This window comes from Tasmannia lanceolata, unplaced genomic scaffold, assembly GCF_043159265.1.
Source record: "Tasmannia lanceolata isolate RefF3 unplaced genomic scaffold, GAP_Taslan_0.1 ptg000015l, whole genome shotgun sequence".
NCBI lineage: Eukaryota > Viridiplantae > Streptophyta > Magnoliopsida > Canellales > Winteraceae > Tasmannia > Tasmannia lanceolata.
The window spans coordinates 21075442-21096189 of NW_027518692.1; the positions used below are offsets into that span (position 1 = coordinate 21075442).

The following is a 20748-nucleotide window of genomic DNA, read 5'->3' on the forward strand; positions in this document are numbered from 1 at the left end:
TGTTTAGACACTTGAAAGCTAGTAGTTCCTTAAAACTCTTCAAGTAATTCATGCATAAACTAACAAGTAACTTTCCAAAAACTGATTAAAGCCACCAATAGTACTAATTAGATTGCATCTCGGTTCTGGCGGGCCGGGTTTTCTAGAAGCCTACCCCACGCTAGAAGAAATCTTAGGTCGGGTTCGGTCGGTTTATTTTAAAAAAAACCTAATAGGTACCCAGAAATAGACAAGAAGAAGATGAAATAATGGTTCGTTTGGGAAACCAGTCCCTCGTACAATAGCACAAAGTTTGGTTGAAATCTTCTCTACCTTTTTTATTAGGAGATGAGAGCATATAAAGATCTACAATATTCCCAAGTTTCAACACAACCAGGACTCTACAGCCAATCAGAATAAATGATAAATAAAAGAAAACTAAAGGATAAAATTAAGAAAACTAAAAGATAAATATAAAAGATAGATAAAACTAACAAGCCAACGTAAGCGTTGGTTATTGACATCCCTAAAATTTGGGGATTCAACATTCCCTTCCCCTTGAAAATTGTGTTGTCCTCAAGGCTGTTGATTTTCTTCGTCTTCTTCTTCCTTATCACTGTCAAGAACTTGAATTAACTGAAATTGAGGAAGCTTGCATTTGTGACCAAGAACAAATCGCTCGTCACAGTTGTAGCACAACCCTTTAGAATGTCTCTCCTTCATCTCGCCTATTGTAAGCCTTCGAGGATCCTTCGGATCTGATGTTGGGTACTCATGCTCATTCATTGTAGCTAGATTTTCTCTTTCATCATCCGTGCCAACCCAATAGCATCATTCAATGTCTTCGGACGGAAGACTTGAACTTCTCCTACCAACTCATCCTTGAGACCTCCCACAAAAGTCCCAATTAGGGCCTTCTCAGTCCATCCTTCCACCATATTTGATAATTTTTCGAACTCTTTCTGATATTCTCTAACCATACTTGTCTGTCGCAGCTTACTAAGGGCTGAGTCGAAATCTTCAAACTTAGTAGGCCCAAATCGAACACATAAGGCTATCTTCAAGTCCGTCCACTCCATATTTTTGTGAACCTTCTCGTACCATTGGAACCTTTGTAGCGCTTCACTCTCCAGATGAAACGATGAAAGAGGTACCTTAATGTTTTCTGCAGTTTGATGGAAGCGAAAAAATTGTTCTGCGCGATATATCCATCCCGTAGGATCTTCTAAACCATCAAAGAGAGGAAACTCGAGTCTCGTGAATCTTGTTTGGACAGATCCACCCGTTGCTCCAGACCTTGATGCGTCGTTTTCACTAATTCCATATTGGGAGAGGTAGCCTTGCCACGGGAAACCTCATCCTCAACGGATTTGTGGTTTTGAATTTCCATAACCTTGGAAAACATCTCCGTCAGATTGTTAACAGTCTCTTCCAGTCCCTCATACAATAGCACGAAATTTGGTTGAAATCTTCTCTGTTTTTTTTATTAAGAGATGAGAGCATATAAAGATCTACAATATTCTCAAGTTTCAACACAACCAGGACTCTACAACCAATCAGAATAAAGGATAAAAAAAAAAAAACTAAAAGATAAATATAAAAAATAGATAAAACTAACAAGCCAAAGTAAGCGTTGGTTATTGACATCCCTAAAATTTGTTAATTCAACAAAACCCGAGATTCCTAAGCCCAGCCCATGGTTTTTTTGGGTAAGGAAAAAGTCACCGAAAATAAATCTAAAATCGCAATTAATAGCTATACATATCTACGGTAATCTGATATATAATGTGGGGTATCTATGATGTAGATCGGATTTCAGCCGAGGAATTGTTGGTCAACATTTAGTAGGGCAGCTCTTTGTTTTCCATGAATAAAGCATGTAAGGGTTTTAGTAAATGTGTAATGGTGTATGCTGTAAAATTATGGGTGTAGGAGATGTGGGAGTTAGAAAAGTTGGCCAGGGAGAGTGCATGTACAAAGGAGTGGTTGGTTGGGCTTGTAACTGCACAAGACAGTTGGTAGCTGACAAGGGGAGGTTGTTGCAACCAACTTAAACCACCTCAGTTTTTCCAGCTGTCAAAGGGCTGGCTTCTTCTAGAACCTTCACTTTCTCTATAAATAGAGGAGGAGGAGCACAAGAGGAGTTTTTGGAGATGAGAAAATAAAACTGGTCGTGTGACCTTGTGTAGAGCTTGTATGGAACTTGGCTTGGACTCGTTCTCGGTAAAAAAAACATATGCAGAAATTAAATTTCTGCCAGTGTCTATTTGTGAATCGCTAATCTCTGCAGTGTATAAATTCTTCCTAATTTGTTATATCCAGTTTACATAAATGTAGTAATCTGATATATAATGTGGGGTGTGGGCATGGTGCCCATGTTTTCTATTTACGAGATTTGCTAGGCAATTTCATGGAAAGCCATTTGGCAGGCAGGCTTTTGCATGATAGAACAGCCACCCCAAATGAATTAAGGCCACGTTTGGATACCCACAAGATTTAGATTTGGATTTAGTTGACATTTTGAACTGGATTAGATCCTAAAAATTTCCAAATCAGCTACGACAGTGCAAAAAATTCCGATTTTCAAAAAAATGTTATGTGAGACTTTATTTGGAAATCAATATTTGTGGCAACTTCCTTCAGCGTCGCTGCTCCTCGACGTTGCTCCGGCAGCAGCGAGACATCCCTCCCTCCCTCCCTCTCTTAAAACATGTTCATGAAGATGATGGATGTATTTTGTATCCAAAACTCAAATCCAAATCAAAATACAAATGCATGAGGTATCCTAAGGGCCCGTTTGGATACCTCAGACTTTGTATTCGGATTTGGAATTGAGTTTTCAGTACAAAATGAATAGGTGCCAGCTCATGTTGGGGTAGACAGAGAGGGAATGGGGTAATTCCTGCTGCATGGGAGAGGTTGAGGAGCCAAGAGGGTGAAGGAAACTGCAAGATCTGTGGATTTCTAATTTTTTATTTCCACAGCTTATTTGGAAATCCGTTTTTTTCACTGTCAATCGCTGAATTGGAAATTCAAGGATTTGATCGGGATCCAAATGTCAGCGCAAAAAGGGCTGCAAATGTGAGAATTCCAAATCAAAATCTTCTCGGCATCCAAACGGGCCCTAAATGTTTAAGACATAAGTTGTGACCATGGTTTTAAATTTCGGCCGAAGTCCGAAATTTCGGATTTCGGTTTTCGGTCTGAATTTTCAAGAAAGTGTTTTTTTAATAAAAAAAAATATTGTTACAAAATGTCGGCCAAAATTTGGTTTGCAATTTCAAACTAAAGTACCAAATTTCGGATTTCGGTGGGGTCTGAAATTGGTACCGAAATTGAAATTTAAAACCTTGGCTGTGACAAAGTCAACCTGTGTGGCTGTTCTTACATGCATAAGCCATCCCAAAACTGGCTTTCCGCAAAATCGCCTACCAAAATCCCTATTCAGTAAGTACAGTGGAGCCCACTTCATAAGAAGATCCAAATCATTAACTTTATGATGATCATAAAGAAAAAAAATTAGAAAAAAAAGAGACAAAAAAGAAAAAAAACTGACAGGTATTAGGTTTTCGTGAAAATCATCAACTTTATGATGATCATATTGAGAATCGTAAACTTCTGAGAAAGTTTGAAAATAATTAAGAAATAACAATCTTAAAATACATTTTCTATTAATTAATAGGGATTTACTAGGCGATTTTGCGGAAAGTCATTTCATGGCTGACTTTTGCATGAGGGAACCACCACCTCAGATGAATGAAATGAACAAGACAAAATATGCTGAAAAGTGAGCTTGATGGCTGTTCTCTCGTGCAAAAGTCAGCCGCAAAATGGCTTTCCTCAAAATTGCCTACCAAATCCCTAATTAATAAGGTGCTTTTGTCTGTGATGACAGGTGTTACGTCCAAATAGCCTAGAGGACAAATTCAAGACTTCATCACTCAGTGAGGAACCCATTGTTACCGCGCCATGCCTTTTGGGTTGAAAAATGTCCGCACCAGATAACACAGGACAGTGACTGCCCTGCTTCATGACATGATGCACCAATAGTTAGAGAAGTATACGTAAAGTCTATAGATAATGATATATTAAGTAATTAAACTTGCAGTTCACACAATCTAATCTATCTTCTAATAAGAAATGATGCCAACTCGAACAGCTACTGTATTAGGCAGATACATTTTCGCCCTGTTTGTTTTGGATTTTGAGAATCAATTTTGAGTCCAAAACTGATTATTGGACTCAAAGTTACGAGTAATTTTGGGTCCAATAATCAGTTTGGACTCAAAATCGATTAATCCAAAACAAACACGGACTTAGTAACAAAGGAAAAGGAAAAAGTTAGATGGTAATCATGATTTGAGTAAAATGCAATAAATGAAGATGAGATTAATGATGGAAAAGAAATATAATCTGGTGTATTAATAAGGGACATAATCACTAAACCAACTCAAAACTCTCAGTGTGGCTCCAAATTTCCAATCAAATATCTGATTGTTACAGCATGTTTCAAACATTTGTACACATATGAAGAAGTTACGGGTATCAATTCAATAGCGTAAACTTAAAATTCTGCGGACTATTGTACATATTAACATATGGTTTTCAATTCTCAGATCAATCATCTGATTATTATAATACGCCCTAAAAGAATAAGCAAGTCTCAAGAAAGTAGTACTCACAGCAAGAACTAGCGTCGATTTGATCGGAGTGACTCAAAGTGGGAAGCAAGGGTGTCATAGTCGGGAAGCTTCGGGTGAACATGGCTGGAACTTTTGACTGAGTTCTCACTCGATGTTGAAACCCCAACTGATGACTTTGGACTTTCATTGGTTCCTGATATCAGAGTCTTTGGCTTAGGCAATGTTGGGTGCTCGACTGCTGAACTGGGTTCAGCTGACTTAACAGTCTCTTTCCGTATTGAAATTTCAGTCTGGCGTAGAGGCTTAGATGGTTGTGCAACTGATGAAGTCGGTGCCAAATTCGCTCTATTTCCTGAGATTACAGTCTGGGTTAGAGGGTTGGAAAATGAATTTGTTAAGAGAGGTTTTGCTTCCCACACTAAAATCAATAGTAATTGGCAGTTCAGAAACACCAGGAAACCTTGAAAAGCTACCTGTTTGAGTCGCTGATGAAGAATTTCTTGCTCTACGAGACATGCCACCTCGAAAGCCTTTACTGCCAGTAACTTGCCGTGTCTGTATCTCCTTGTCATCATCGCTATCTGATTCAAAATAAGTTATTGGGCTTTTTTACCTCAATTCCTTTTGTACTTTTATATGTTGTTTCTGATTGTACGACTCCTGTTTACCAACATTTTGGCGTGGCTGTGGCTGTAACTCCTCGCAGATATTCATGAAGGGGTGTGTGGGCCTCATATGAATGGGAAGATGTTGGCAAGGAAGATCCTACGTCTGGGGTATTATTGGCCGACATTAGAAGCAGATTGTCACACATTTGTGAAGAAATGCTATAAATGTCAGATACATGCGAATCTCATCCATGTACCACCCACCGAATTGCATTCTCTTACCTCTCCTTGGCCGTTTTCGGTATGGGGAATTGACATCATTAGCAAGATTTCTCCCAAGTCGTCTAATGGTCACGAGTCCATACTCGTTGCTATTGATTACTTCACCAAGTGGGTTGAGGCCGCTTCCTATGCAAAGCTTACATCCTCATCAGTTGCTAAATTCATACGCACCAACATAATTTGCAAATATGGAATTCCCCATGAACTTATCTCAGATAATGGATCTCATTTTAAGAAGGAAGTAATCTCTCTTTGCGAAGAGTTCAAGATTAAGCATCATAAATCCTCGCCTTATCGTCCGCAGACAAATGGAGCGGTAGAAGCTGCAAACAAAAATGTCAAGACTATCATTAGCAAAATGTCAGAAACTTATAAAGATTGATCGAATAAGTTACCATACGCCTTGTGGGCTTACAGAACATCAATTAGGGCTTCAACTGGGGCAACCCCTTACTCTCTTGTTTACGGGATGGAAGCAGTGCTACCTGTTGAGATCCGTGTACCTTCGCTCCGAGTATTGACTGAAGTCAAGTTGCCAGAAAATGAATGGGCAGATGCCAGATATAAAGAGCTGAACGTGCTAGATGAGAAGAGATTAAAAGCGCTTTACCATGTACAGGGCTACCAGCGCAGAATAGCCCGGGCTTTTAATAAAAAGGTTAAAATCAGAGATCTAGAAGAAGGCAATCTTGTTCTGAAAGAGAATCGAGCACCAATGTTTGACCTAAGGGGCAAGTTCAAACCAAATTGGTCAGGACCATACATTGTGGACCAAATCTTACCCGGAAAAGCCGTCAAGCTCCGTAATTTAAATGGAGAAATATTACCGGAACCAACAAATCTTGATCAACTCAAGAGGTTCTATGCTTGAACACCAGAAGGCCGTCCTTTGGCCGAATAAATCCCAAATTCATAACCATAAATCAAAAAATTTATAACCTTTTGCAAACGCTTTTGAGCATAAATAAAATTTTCCTTCAAATCCCAATATACTAGGGGCATTCGCCCTGAACTACGCATGACCTGATCCCTACACTGGGATACGTAGGCAACCTGTTCACAGGTTCGGTCGAGACCCTTGCAAAACCTTAAGCCATTCTTTGAAAAGCCCTACCTCACCTATAAAGTCCTTTTGGTGTTCAAGTAAAAGAAAAAAAAAAGATAAAAGAAAAAGAAAAGAAATGGAGCTTGAAGATCCGCTAGATTGAAAAACCTGAAAAGGGGATCTAAGCAAAATTTAGGATCATTCCCCTGCTAAGTTGAAAACCTGAAAGGGCGGCTTAGGCAAAAGTTAAGGGGGTGGCCTGCTGAGTCGAAAACCTGAAAAGGCGATTCAGGCAAAAGTTAAGGCCGAGCGGTCCACCAAGTTGAAAATCCAAAAAAGGAAGAGTTGGTCGTGGTAAGATTGGATTCACGCCAAAAGAATTACATCGGTCTCTGAACTCGCGGTAGGTCGGGCGAAGCTAATACACAATGATTCTCGAAACTAGGGGCATTAATTTCGAAGCAATCTGAAAGTTGATAGAAAGATATATGAGGTATCACTGTATTAAAAATAAGTGAAGATGTTTATCAATGGAGAAACGTTCTTTAAAAGAGGCTAGTCTAACCCAAAAGAAAATACTGATAAGTCAGAAGCATCACGAAATTACTGGAGTAATCTTTCTTATTTTGTGCTTTTATTACAAGTGTCTGTAGTTCTATTTAAAGAAAAATAAAATAAAAATAAAAATAAAAAATTATGAACTCTATTTTTAGAATTGTTGTAGGGTGCAATCACTCTGAAGGCAGGTTCATTAACAGGTTCTGAGAAACTTGGAAAAAGGTGACACTGTCACGAATGACGAAGATCTTTGAAAGAATAATCTCTGGTCAATGAATAGAAGAAGGTTAGAATGCCTCAAACTGGGGCAGGTTGCTAATGAAGTGGCATCCCATATTTAAGCCCTGAAGTTCTTTTGCTGCATGGTGTTATTAAATCCTTTGCTTCTAAAGTTGTTAATTGGAAATTTTGATTTCTCTCAAAGCTCAAATCATCATATCTCTCTGAATCCATTTGAAAAAGATATTCTCTCTGAACATCACACGAATATGATATTTCGCTTCTTTGGAATTCGTACAAATACGGTATTTCATTCTCTTCGAGTCCGTACAACTATGGTCTCTTATCCCCTTTGAACATCATACAACTATGATGTCTCATTTCCTTGGAAGCCGTACAAATACGGTATTTCATTCTCTTCGAGTCCATACAACTATGGTCTCTTATCCCTTTTGAACATCATACAACTATGATGTCTCATTTCCCAAAAAAACAAAAAATTCATCAAATTCAATCCCCGATTCAAAAAAAAATCCAATCCTACGTCAAATTCAAGCTCATGAAAAATCTCTAAATTCTTCGAGCCCGTTTGTGAACGGTGCCTCACTTCTCGAGTCCATACAACTATGTTCTCTTATCCTCTTTGAACATCATACAACTATGATGTCTCATTCCCTTGGAATCCGTACAAATACGGTATTTCATTCTCTCCGAGTCTATACGACTATGGTCTCTTATCCCCTTTGAACATCATACAACTATGATGTCTCATTTCCTTGGAATCCGTACAAATACGGTATTTCATTCTCTTCGAGTCCATACAACTATGGTCTCTTATCCCCTTTGAACATCATATAACTATGGTGTCTCATTCCCTTGGAATCCGTACAAATACGATGTTTCATTCTCTTCAAGTCCATACAACTATGGTCTCTTATACCCTTTGAACATCATACAACTATGATGTCTCATTTCCTTGGAATCCGTATAAATACGGTATTTCATCTTGCCCAAGCCCATTCAAAAATGATGCTGTGTTTTCATTAAGAATCTTTCAAAAGTCATCCATTATTCTCTCTGAGACCATTTGAAAATGACGTCTCATTTCCTCTGAAGCTGTTCAAAAGCGATATTCATTTCCCTCCGAAAATCCATTTGAAAATGGTATCCCATTTCTCTCGTTGCCAGCGGCACCGCAGCGGGTTTGTTTTATTGCATTTCAATTCTAGGATTTCATCTAAGGTCTTGCATTATGATAAGGTGTGTTGTGTCTAGAGAGTCTTTTGTCGATTAAAGCTACGCAAAATGGTTCTGTCATTTTAACTTTGGTATTCAATGACTACGTCATCTCTACCAAAGAGGGGCATCTGTAGACACCCCATTTTTCCCCGCTTTAATCAACAAAGAAATTAATGTGTCGTTGTCGGGTTCTAGTGTTTTCCGTTCCCGTGTCTGTCCCTTATGCTTTCTGTAGACACCCCATTTTGATCGGACCCAAGTTCGCTATGCTTGGGCGAAACCCCATCCAATCATTTCCGCCATGTTTCGCATTTTTCCGTTAAGTGTTGAGAGAGATTATTCATAAGAATCCGAGCAAGGGAGAATTTGGACCCGTTCGGTGGGCCCGCATTGAACATAATTCGAATCAACCAGGGGGCCCACATTGTTTTGATAAAAAAATGAGTTTCGAGCCTATGTCGATCCAGTGCATAAAAATGCCCATCAAGGGAACAATTACGATTTCAGGGAGGTTACCTTAACAACCGAATTCTGTTGCGATCATCAAGTTGAGTTACTCGGATCAGCCCATTAAAATGATTTAGGAGGACACAACCTACTTAGGTAGGGGACCCATCAATTGGATGGTCTGGATCGTCATAGAGGAATGATCTAAGGGGGCACAACCCATTTACATTGCGACCTACCATTTGGACCGGTTGAGATCATCTTACGAAGAAGGTTTGAGGAATACAATTTGCTTTTATTATAGATCAATAAATTGGATGGTTTGGATCATCTAATGAAGAAGATCTATAGGGCGTGGGTAATCTATTGGATGGTTTGGATCAGCCCATATGATTGATTAGTGGAGCACAAATTAAATCACATTGTCGCCCATCAAATGAACGGTTCGGATCATACTTTGAGTGAGGCATATGATTAGTCACAATTGGGAACTTAGTCACATATGGGACCCACTTGGGTTATCTTTTACCTACTCAAAAGGACTTTAAAAAAATATGCATGGAGCCAAACACATGTCAAAATTCAAACATGCATGGAGCCACCTACCATGGAATATGTCCACAATGGTGGCCACCTACCATGGGATAAGTCCACAATGGTGGCCACCACCCTCCCATTCCTTTGCTATAAATGGTTCAATGAGGAGAAGAAGAAGAAGAGGAAAAAAGCCCCCTCTCTCTCTCTCTCTCTCTCTCTCTCTCCCCATTCAAAATGAGGAGAGCAAAGAAGAAAAAAAAAAGATCAAGAGGAAGAAAAGCGGAAGCGATCGCACATAGGCAGGATTTTCGAGTTTTTCGGCTTTTGGATTCGGCGAGGAACTCATCACAAGTAGGTACACTGTTCTCGGAATTTTTCAGAATTATTAGGTATATTTTTGGATTTTTGCATGATTTTTAACGAAGAAAACTAAAAGATATACTAAACAGATTCCAAAAATAATGAAATTTCGTGGGAAAATAATATGATAATGATACATTCTACCATGAATTTATGAGAATTTTTGGATTTTGTTTGGTATATTATTTTATGCATTCTTTGAAAATTATCAGATTTTGGGAGAATTGTTACTGACGTCAAATCACAGATAAAATTCTCCAAATTTTTACAGTAGTCTTAAATTCTATATTTCTTACTTCTGTAAAATTTTCAAGTGATTTGGATCTTATTTCATATGAGCTGTAGTGTTAATTCATAATCTGGTCTGAAAATTAAAAAATCCGAAACTGATAGTAAATAGTTTTCTAATTTCATGGAAATCTCACATCATGCTATTTTCACTTATATCTTACTACTGTAGAAATTTCATGGAATTTAGATTTCTATTTCTAGTAGTTTCTGTGTTATTTTTGCAATCTGGTCAATTAATTGTTAAATCCAAATTAAATATTAGTTTAATGTAAAAATCTGTAAAAATCTTCCAGTAAGCTACATCTCATCATATCTTGCTTCTGTAGAAGTTTCAACTCATTTCGAATTTGTTTGCAACAGTTTCACTTGTAAAATCACTCATATGCTTAAAATTGATAAAATCCATTGAAAATTCGAAATTAATTAAAAAATCATTGTGAAAATTTCCAAAGAACCTTAAATTCTGTCACATGTTCACTCCTTAATCCATTGAAACATAAATTTTAGGTTCTTTAGATTTCCCTGGAAAAATGGCCAGTGCATCCATAATCGTATCTCAATTGCAACCGATCTTTGACAATTTAGATATTTAAGCTATAGCATGTTGTTGGCTCCAAGGTTACTGTCCACGGAAATCTTGAGATTTGCCAGGCAATAAGATGCTATAACCTAAGTACTAAATTGTACAAGGAAAGAGAGCACGATTCCCTCCCTTGGATGCCATTCTCGGCCGAAATTGGCGAACTCTAGAACCGTTGGTATTCCTTAAATGTCCAAAAACTGAAAATCCTCAAAATCTGAAATTCATTAACTCCAAGAACTGAAATCGATTCATCTCGTGTCTCTCGGAACCGTTGGATTACGGTTTCCGTCATAAGAACCATTAGAGCCCAATTTAAGAACACTGGTATCATGTCGTGTCCTATGTTTTAAGGAGTCTTAGGTTTAGAGAGTCCTAGAGTCAGGAGTCCAGCCTCATCACGGACGCTTGCTATGTATAGCAACCGTGCCATAGGTCTAGTTACACTAGTCACTCACTCTTTCCCTATGACAAGCCTAGTAAACTAGGATGTAGGCTAACCTGCATTAGTCTAAGGGATAACTTGCATTTAGATAATTTGTTTTATTTTCCTTAAAACATAGGCTTTTTTCCTCTTCTTCTTCTTCTCCTCATTGAACCATTTATAGCAAAGGAATGGGAGGGTGGTGGCCACCATTGTGGACTTATCCCATGGTAGGTGGCCACCATTATGGACATTCCATGGTAGGTGGCTCCATGCATGTTTGAATTTTGACATGTGTGTGGCTCCATGCATATTTTTTTAAAGTCCTTTTGAGTAGGTAAAAGATAACCCAAGTGGGTCCCATATGTGACTAAGTTCCCAATTGTGACTGATCATATGCCTCACTCAAAGTATGATCCGAACCGTTCATTTGATGGGCGACAATGTGATTTAATTTGTGCTCCACTAATCAATCCTATGGGCTGATCCAAACCATCCAATAGATTACCCACGCCCTATAGATCTTCTTCATTAGATGATCCAAACCATCCAATTTATTGATCTATAATAAAAGTAAATTGTATTCCTCAAACCTTCTTCGTAAGATGATCTCAACCGGTCCAAATGGTAGGTCGCAATGTAAATGGGTTGTGCCCCCTTAGATCATTCCTCTATGACGATCCAGACCATCCAATTGATGGGTCCCCTACCTAAGTAGGTTGTGTCCTCCTAAATCATTTTAATGGGCTGATCCGAGTAACTCAACTTGATGATCGCAACAGAATTCGGTTGTTAAGGTAACCTCCCTGAAATCCTGATTGTTCCCTTGATGGGCATTTTTATGCACTGGATCGACATAGGCTCGAAACTCATTTTTTTATCAAAACAATGTGGGCCCCCTGGTTGATTCGAATTATGTTCAATGCGGGCCCACCGAACGGGTCCAAATTCTCCCTTGCTCGGATTCTTATGAATAATCTCTCTCAACACTTAACGAAAAAATGTGAAACATGGCGGAAATGATTGGATGGGGTTTCGCCCAAGCATAGCGAACTTGGGTCCGATCAAAATGGGGTGTCTACAGAAAGCATAAGGGACAGACACGGGAACGGAAAACATTAGAACCCGACAACGACACACTAATTTCTTTGTTGACGTATATGGAGATTCGAAGCTAATCATTTGCCAAACTCAAGGAGAGTGGAGAACCAAAGAAGAAAAGCTATTGCAATATCATGAATACTTGGATATTCTCGCTAAGCAATTTCAGCGCGTCACTTTCAGTTATTTGCCAAGGTTGAAGAATAGATTCGCCGATGCCTTAGCAACGTTAGCTTCCATGATTGACATACCTCACAATATGAAGATGAGGCCCATAACGGTTCAAGAGCAATGGGCTCCTGCATATGTTGATGCTATAGAAATAGCTGCAAGATGTCCCGATGGAAAGCCATGGTATACAGACATAAAGAACTACATCTCAGGCCAGGGGCATCCCAATGAGGCGTCGAGTAAAGAAATAAGGACTTTGCAGAGATTGGCAGCTAATTTCGTCATTTGTGGAGGAGAGTTGTATCGACGGTCTTTCGATGGAATTCAACTCTTATGTGTCACTGAAGATCAGGCAGAAGAAATTCTCGCAGATATTCATGAAGGGGTGTGTGGGTCTCATATGAATGGGAAGATGTTGGCAAGGAAGATCCTACGTCTGGGGTATTATTGGCCGACATTAGAAGCAGATTGTCACACATTTGTGAAGAAATGCTATAAATGTCAGATACATGCGAATCTCATCCATGTACCACCCAATGGAGAAACGTTCTTTAAAAGAGGCTAGTCTAACCCAAAAGAAAATACTGATAAGTCAGAAGCATCACGAAATTACTGGAGTAATCTTTCTTATTTTGTGCTTTTATTACAAGTGTCTGTAGTTCTATTTAAAGAAAAATAAAAAATAAAAAAATTACGAATTCTATTTTTAGAATTATTGTAGGGTGCAATCACTCTGAAGGCAGGTTCATTAACAGGTTCTGAGAAATTTGGAAAAAGGTGACACTGTCACGAATGACGAAGATCTTTGAAAGAATAATCTCTGGTCAATGAATAGAAAAAAGGTTAGAATGCCTCAAACTGGGGCAGGTTGCTAATGAAGTGGCATCCCATATTTAAGCCCTGAAGTTCTTTTGCTGCATGGTGTTATTAAATCCTTTGTTTCTAAAGTTGTTAATTGGAAATTTTGATTTCTCTCAAAGCTCAAATCATCATATCTCTCTGAATCCATTTAGAAAAGATATTCTCTCTGAACATCACACGAATATGATATTTCGCTTCCTTGGAATCCGTACAAATACGGTATTTCATTCTCTTCGAGTCCGTACAACTATGGTCTCTTATCCCCTTTGAACATCATACAACTATGATGTCTCATTTCCTTGGAAGCCGTACAAATACGGTATTTCATTCTCTTCAAGTCCATACAACTATGGTCTCTTATCCCTTTTGAACATCATACAACTATGATATCTCATTTCCCAAAAAAAAAAAAATCCATCAAATTCAATCCCCGATTCAAAAAAAAATCCAATCATACGTCAAATTCAAGCTCATGAAAAATCTCTAAATTCTTCGAGCCCGTTTGTGAACGGTGCCTCACTTCTCGAGTCCATACAACTATGTTCTCTTATCCTCTTTGAACATCATACAACTATAATGTCTCATTCCCTTGGAATCCGTACAAATACAGTATTTCATTCTCTCCGAGTCCATACGACTATGGTCTCTTATCCCCTTTGAACATCATACAACTATGATGTCTCATTTCCTTGGAATCCGTACAAATACGGTATTTCATTCTCTTCGAGTTCATACAACTATGGTCTCTTATCCCCTTTGAACATCATACAACTATGATGTCTCATTCCCTTGGAATCCGTACAAATACGATGTTTCATTCTCTTCAAGTCCATACAACTATGGTCTCTTATACCCTTTGAACATCATACAACTATGATGTCTCATTTCTTTGGAATCCGTATAAATACGGTATTTCATCTTGCCCAAGCCCATTCAAAAATGATGCTGTGTTTTCATTAAGAATCTTTCAAAAGTCATCCATTATTCTCTCTGAGACCATTTAAAAATGACGTCTCATTTCCTCTGAAGCTGTTCAAAAGCGATATTCCTTTCCCTCCGAAAATCCATTTGAAAATGGTATCCCATTTCTCTCGTTGCCAGCGGCACCGCAGCGGGTTTGTTTTATTGCATTTCAATTCTAGGATTTCATCTAAGGTCTTGCATTATGATAAGGTGTGTTGTGTCTAGAGAGTCTTTTGTCGATTAAAGCTACGCAAAATGGTTCTGTCATTTTAACTTTGATATTCAATGACTACGTCATCTCTACCAAAGAGGGGCATCTGTAGACACCCCATTTTTCCCCGCTTTAATCAACAAAGAAATTAGTGTGACGTTGTCGGGTTCTAGTGTTTTCCGTTCCCGTGTCTGTCGTTTATGCTTTCTGTAGACACCCCATTTTGATCGGACCCAAGTTCGCTATGCTTGGGCGAAACCCCATCCAATCATTTCCGCCATGTTTCAAATTTTTCCGTTAAGTGTTGAGAGAGATTATTCATAAGAATCCGAGCAAGGGAGAATTTGGACCCGTTCGGTGGGCCCGCATTGAACATAATTCGAATCAACCAGGGGCCCACATTGTTTTGATAAAAAAATGAGTTTTGAGCCTATGTCGATCCAGTGCATAAAAATGCCCATCAAGGGAACAATCAGGATTTCAGGGAGGTTACCTTAACAACCGAATTCTGTTGCGATCATCAAGTTGAGTTACTCGGATCAGCCCATTAAAATGATTTAGGAGGACACAACCTACTTAGGTAGGGGACCCATCAATTGGATGGTCTGGATCGTCATAGAGGAATGATCTAAGGGGGCACAACCCATTTACATTGCGACCTACCATTTGGACCGGTTGAGATCATCTTACGAAGAAGGTTTGAGGAATACAATTTGCTTTTATTATAGATCAATAAATTGGATGGTTTGGATCATCTAATGAAGAAGATCTATAGGGCGTGGGTAATCTATTGGATGGTTTGGATCAGCCCATAGGATTGATTAGTGGAGCACAAATTAAATCACATTGTCGCCCATCAAATGAACGGTTCGGATCATACTTTGAGTGAGGCATATGATTAGTCACAATTGGGAACTTAATCACATATGGGACCCACTTGGGTTATCTTTTACCTACTCAAAAGGACTTTAAAAAAATATGCATGGAGCCACACACATGTCAAAATTCAAACATGCATGGAGCCACCTACCATGGAATATGTCCACAATGGTGGCCACCTACCATGGGATAAGTCCACAATGGTGGCCACCACCCTCCCATTCCTTTGCTATAAATGGTTCAATGAGGAGAAGAAGAAGAGGAAAAAAGCCCTCTCCCTCCCTCTCTCTCTCTCTCTCTCTCCATTCAAAGTGAGGAGCAAAGAAGAAAAAAAAAAGATCAAGAGGAAGAAAAGCGGAAGCGATCGCACATAGGCGGGATTTTTGAGTTTTTCAGCTTTTGGAATCGGCGAGGAACTCATCACAAGTAGGTACACTGTTCTCGAAATTTTTCAGAATTATTAGGTATATTTTCGAATTTTAGCATGATTTTTAACGAAGAAAACTACTAAACAGATTCCAAAAATAATGAAATTTCGTGGGAAAATAATATGATAATGATACATTCTATCATGAATTTGTGAGAATTTTTGGATTTTGTTTGGTATATTATTTTATGCATTCTTTGAAAATTATCAGATCAGTAAATGCATGATGATTGTCTCTATGACATCCCGTGATAGATTACTGATCAGATCTAAGTTTGAAACTAGATCCAACACTCTTTCAGAGGAATAACTCATTTATGCTCTTTATTGCTTTGGCAGGATAAACCCTAAAAACCTACGGGCATATATTTTATCTCTAACAACATCATGCATTTTTTTTTTTTATTTAAAAATACATCCCAAATCAAGTCAAACATTTGTATTTCTTATTTTTGAGGTATCTTCTAAATCACACTGTGCATCGTCACTTTTCCACTCAAAGAGTATTATGCATTTTTAAATATCTCGGATAACATCATGCATCTTTACTTGTTTTTGTTTATGCACAAAACAACTTCCATGCTGTTTCTCCAAACAAAACTCCATGGACGTTATTTAAATTAGGTGTGATTTTTTTATTTCCTATATCACCTGTTCCATTAATCTTACCAATCAAATCCATAAATATGTGAATCATTGTAATGGTTCTGAGATAACGTTCAATTAATGCTGCATCCATACTTAAATAGACAACCACTTGATTTAGATCAATGACCTACCCTCTTTCAAACTTTCTCACATTAAGAGCATTCTCGATCATTTTTTCGCATGCATTCAGATCCAGAGAATGTTTTCAAAGTCTACTTCTGCATAATTAAACACAAATAAACAAATAAATATTTACGAATTGTGAAGGTAAAGAGTAAAAAAAATATTTTTTTTTTCAAAATACATGACATAAACAAAAGATATGCAAATAATAGTTTGGGACAAATGCTGTGTTGAGTTGAGACTGACTATTTATCATCACCATCTTCTGATAACGATAAGAGCTCTCTCTCTCTCTCACACACACACACACACACAATCTCATCATCTTCATCACCACCCAAACAATGTGGCCACCAAAGTATTTTGAGCTAGTGTGCAAAAACTCTTCTCTCTCTCTCTCTCTCAATATATATATATTGAAAAGTGAGCTATGTGGCTGCTTTCAGATGCAACAGACCATATCCACAAAATGGCTTAAAGGGATGGATTCTAGAAAGGCCCATCAAATGAATGTTTTGGATCATCCAAAACATACCCTATCTATGTTTTGAGCATACCCTATCTATGTGAGGGCCCATCAAATGAATGCTTTGGATCACCCAAATAATGTGACCCCAACTGTTATTTTAAGTAGGAAGTAGATAAGTTATTTACTCCATGGATACCTTCTCTTCTCTTCTCTTCTCTCTCTATCTATCTATCTATCTATCTATCTATCTATCTATCTATCTATCTATCTATATATATATATATATATATATATATATATATATATATATATATATATATAAAAGAAATTATAGGTCGACCGGTCAAGTACCGTCAAAACGGTATCCCTTGATATTTAATCCAATCTTAAGCAATCTTTTAAGAGGCTGCTGTTGGATAAAAACAAATCAAGGGAGGTACTTTTGAGGTGCCACTTCAGGGACTTGAAGGGGTGCCTCAAAAGTATGGTTCGGCCCCTTTTCTTCCCCGGGGAGGCGGATAGTGAGCGAATATATCACTTGGATTTTTAAAGGGTCAAAACAAGTGGGCCCACTTTCTATCGTGATGGGATGACGACAAAATTTACCACAAGCCCTTGGGGATGTGTGAAATCTAATGTGGGGCCTATCATATGGACGGCCTAGATCCATCAAAGATGAGGCCCACTTTGTTTGGCCTTATACATAACACAAAGTCTATGGGTATTGACACCAAAAAAATTTATCACTTTTGCACCGAGTCACTCTTGTTTGATTTGCTTTTACAGTTTATATGAGACAACTGAAGTTGCGTGCCATGCACAATTTCATGGGTGTCTATATCAGCCATGGAGAACTGCTTTAAAAAAAAAATGTCACTGTTAAGTACGCACGTGTGTTAGCATAGATGATAACACATCCTGTGGTTACTCTATGTGTCCATGTTGTTCCCTAACAGCCGAATAACAAGGATAAAAACCTAAGTGCGTCTGGAACTCAATCTTCTAGGACACACACAGTTGTAAGAAGCCAGCGTAATAATCCCCTGGTTCTACTTTAGATAAATTAGATGCAGCGAGAGTTTAACTTGGAAAAAATATTCCATGAAAAATGAGTTTAATATGAAATTTTTGACCTCATTAGTTCCTGGAATATTTCTTTCTACAGAACTTTATTTTCCCTTCATTATCCATCAAAACTTCATGGAAAATGATGTTTCCAGTGTTTTGCAAACTCATTTTTCAAGGATTTTTTTCCAGAATCTAAACTTTTCCCCGTTTTCAAGGAAAACTGCAAACCCAATAGACCCTGGATTTTTTCCTATGGAATATCAGTTTCCATGGAAAAAAATTCCATAATTTTTTTTCCTTTTTAGATAAAAATAACGTCAAAACATAGATCGTCTCATGCATAAATGATACACCAAAACTCAGTGTATAATCATCTGAATCATTAAGTGTTGAACAGACCCATCAAACCCAAGTGTCCAATCAATTGACCCAATCCTTGGATGGGGTTTTTGTAACCGCAGATCAATATCATACTCTCAAAAGTCTATTGATCTAACGGTCTAGATGCAAACCATACACTGAGCTTTGATGTAGACTTACTAAAACAAAGAGTTACTAAATATAAGAGAAGAAATAGAAAAAAAGCATACCTAAAGAGAGGAAGATTGAATGCAGGGCAAAGATTAAGACCACCAAAGACATTGAGTTCCTTCAAAGGGAGAAACAATATATAGAGCTGAACTTGGGAAAAGTAGATACAAAGAGAAAAGATATATTCAACCATTTTTCTTACTTGGGACAGCCCCCTCTAGTGTAAAAGAGTAGTAATAAATGCACTAGATGGGGCTGTTTAAAGTATAAAAAAGGGGCGAATATATGACAGTAAAAGGAAAGCAAAAGAGTATCTTTTGATAAGATATGTTCCCTCAGGAACCTTCCAGGAAATTGCCACCAAGAAAATTTCGTACCTTTTATCTGAAGACCAAGATTATACATGGATTTTCAATGTATAATATGGGCTAATATATAGTTTTTTTTTAGAAAAATACTGGAGATAGGGTCCACCTGTTCGAGAATCAAACCATGGATCCCATCGGAAAATCCTAGCCCTTAAATGAGTTTTGGCTCATCACAGTAGAGGTCCCACAAAATCAAGGGTTTGGATGGCCTGTGGTAATGGATCGTGGATCACACATGTAATTCTGATATACATGCTGATTGGATGGCTACGATTTGATATGCCTAGTTATATACCTTTATTGGGTATATATCGATGGGTAGCCTTTTATTCTGTGCGTGACAGCGTGAGTAACAAGATATGTTAGAATCTGTCAGAGGAGTTGTTGGCTCTTTTCATCTAGTACACTTCCCAATAGAAAGAAAGATTCCGATTCATACTAACCTACGCCGGCTTAAAATACGCACTACTCTGAAGGATGCCAGGATGGATAGAATGATAGTGATTTAAAACTATTTTTACACACAAAATGAGATGTGACTTGAACCAAATCTATTCAATTTTTACTTGGAGGGGCCTTCATATCATGATAAGGAAAGTTTCTAACTGGGGACATCAAAATATGAGAATTTCCTGCTTGGGACGTACTTTTGAAAAATTGTTAAGAGGGGACGAAATGGGGGTTATCAAGTCTCTAACAAGAGTTATCAAACTCTCAAAAGGGGGTTATCAACCCTCTTTAATAATTTTTCAAAAGTGTGTCCCCAGTTGGCAATTCTCGTATTTTGATGTCCCCAATGGCAATTTTTCCTCTTGATAATATCTCACCGGATTACGCGGGATTAGCTAGCTTCCATCTTAGAAGGCATTTCGTGTGGATGTTGCATGTCATACCACCCACCTCGTTAATGAAGAAAAAAGTTATTGAAAAGTGAGCCTGTGTGCTTGGTCTCACATGCATGGTTTAAAACTTCGGTTTCGGTACCGGATCCTGAAATTTTGAATTTCGACTGAAATTCTGAAATTTCTTAACATTTTTTTATTTTTTTTTAAAGGAGAATTTTGGACATAAATTCCAAAATTTTGGCCGAAATTTGGTAAAGGCCAAAATTCAAAATTTCACCAAATTTCGGTTTCGGTCCCCACTGAAATTCAAAATTTTGAATTTCGGTCGAAATTTAAAACCATACTCACATGCAAGAGCCTGTCCGCGAAATGCATAGAAGCTAGCAAATCCCTCACGCATATACATATTTTTTCCCTCCAAATGATAAAAGGAAGAAAAATTCTCAAGAAAAAAAAACCACTAGAAATGTTTTGCTTGTAATCCAAACCGGCCCATTAATGGTCTTGCGAAAATATTAAATAATTATCAAAAATCGAGATTTTTGAGTTGAAATAGCCGGTGAGTTAAATAATTAAAGACAAAATTTTGAGATAAATGAGATTTCAGCCGAAAATAAACTACTGTTTCGGGTATTACTGATTTCGGTTTCAGTCTCAACCAAAACCTAAGATCTCAGATTTTGGCCGAAATTTAAAACCATGGGATGTATCCACCGGCTATTTCCCATGAAAATGAGTTTTTGGGTAACTCATTTTCCATGGCGTTTTCCTCCAAAATAAAAAATTTCCTTAATCTTCCTAAAAATTTGCAACCTTGCTAGGCCCTCGTAATTTCTTTGTACAAAATTTTATTTTCCCTACATCAAAATGG

General features: G+C 37.9%; 1 protein-coding gene across 21 annotated transcripts; it reads right to left on the reverse strand.

Annotated features, from left to right (window-relative positions):
- Window positions 1-203: 203 nt before the first annotated feature.
- Window positions 204-18928, reverse strand: LOC143893149 (uncharacterized). Of its 21 annotated transcripts, none has more exons than XR_013234373.1 (5): window positions 18724-18928; window positions 16605-16691; window positions 5967-6033; window positions 5096-5835; window positions 4378-4974 (listed from the first exon to the last, which is right to left on the reverse strand). XR_013234373.1 is itself a non-coding variant. In XM_077353653.1 (4 exons), exons 1-3 carry the CDS (start codon window positions 18773-18775, stop codon window positions 4670-4672), a joined length of 465 nt encoding a protein of 154 aa, XP_077209768.1. In that variant the 5' UTR covers window positions 18776-18895; the 3' UTR covers window positions 204-1453; window positions 4662-4669. The 21 variants fall into 21 exon arrangements, 4 of the variants coding, with proteins under 4 accessions (XP_077209768.1, XP_077209766.1, XP_077209767.1 ...); XR_013234383.1 differs by lacking the exon at window positions 16605-16691 and having other exon boundaries at window positions 5096-5638; window positions 5803-5835; window positions 18724-18921; XR_013234380.1 differs by lacking the exon at window positions 5967-6033 and having other exon boundaries at window positions 5096-5638; window positions 5803-5835; window positions 18724-18920.
- Between the last annotated feature and the right edge of the window lie 1820 nt (window positions 18929-20748).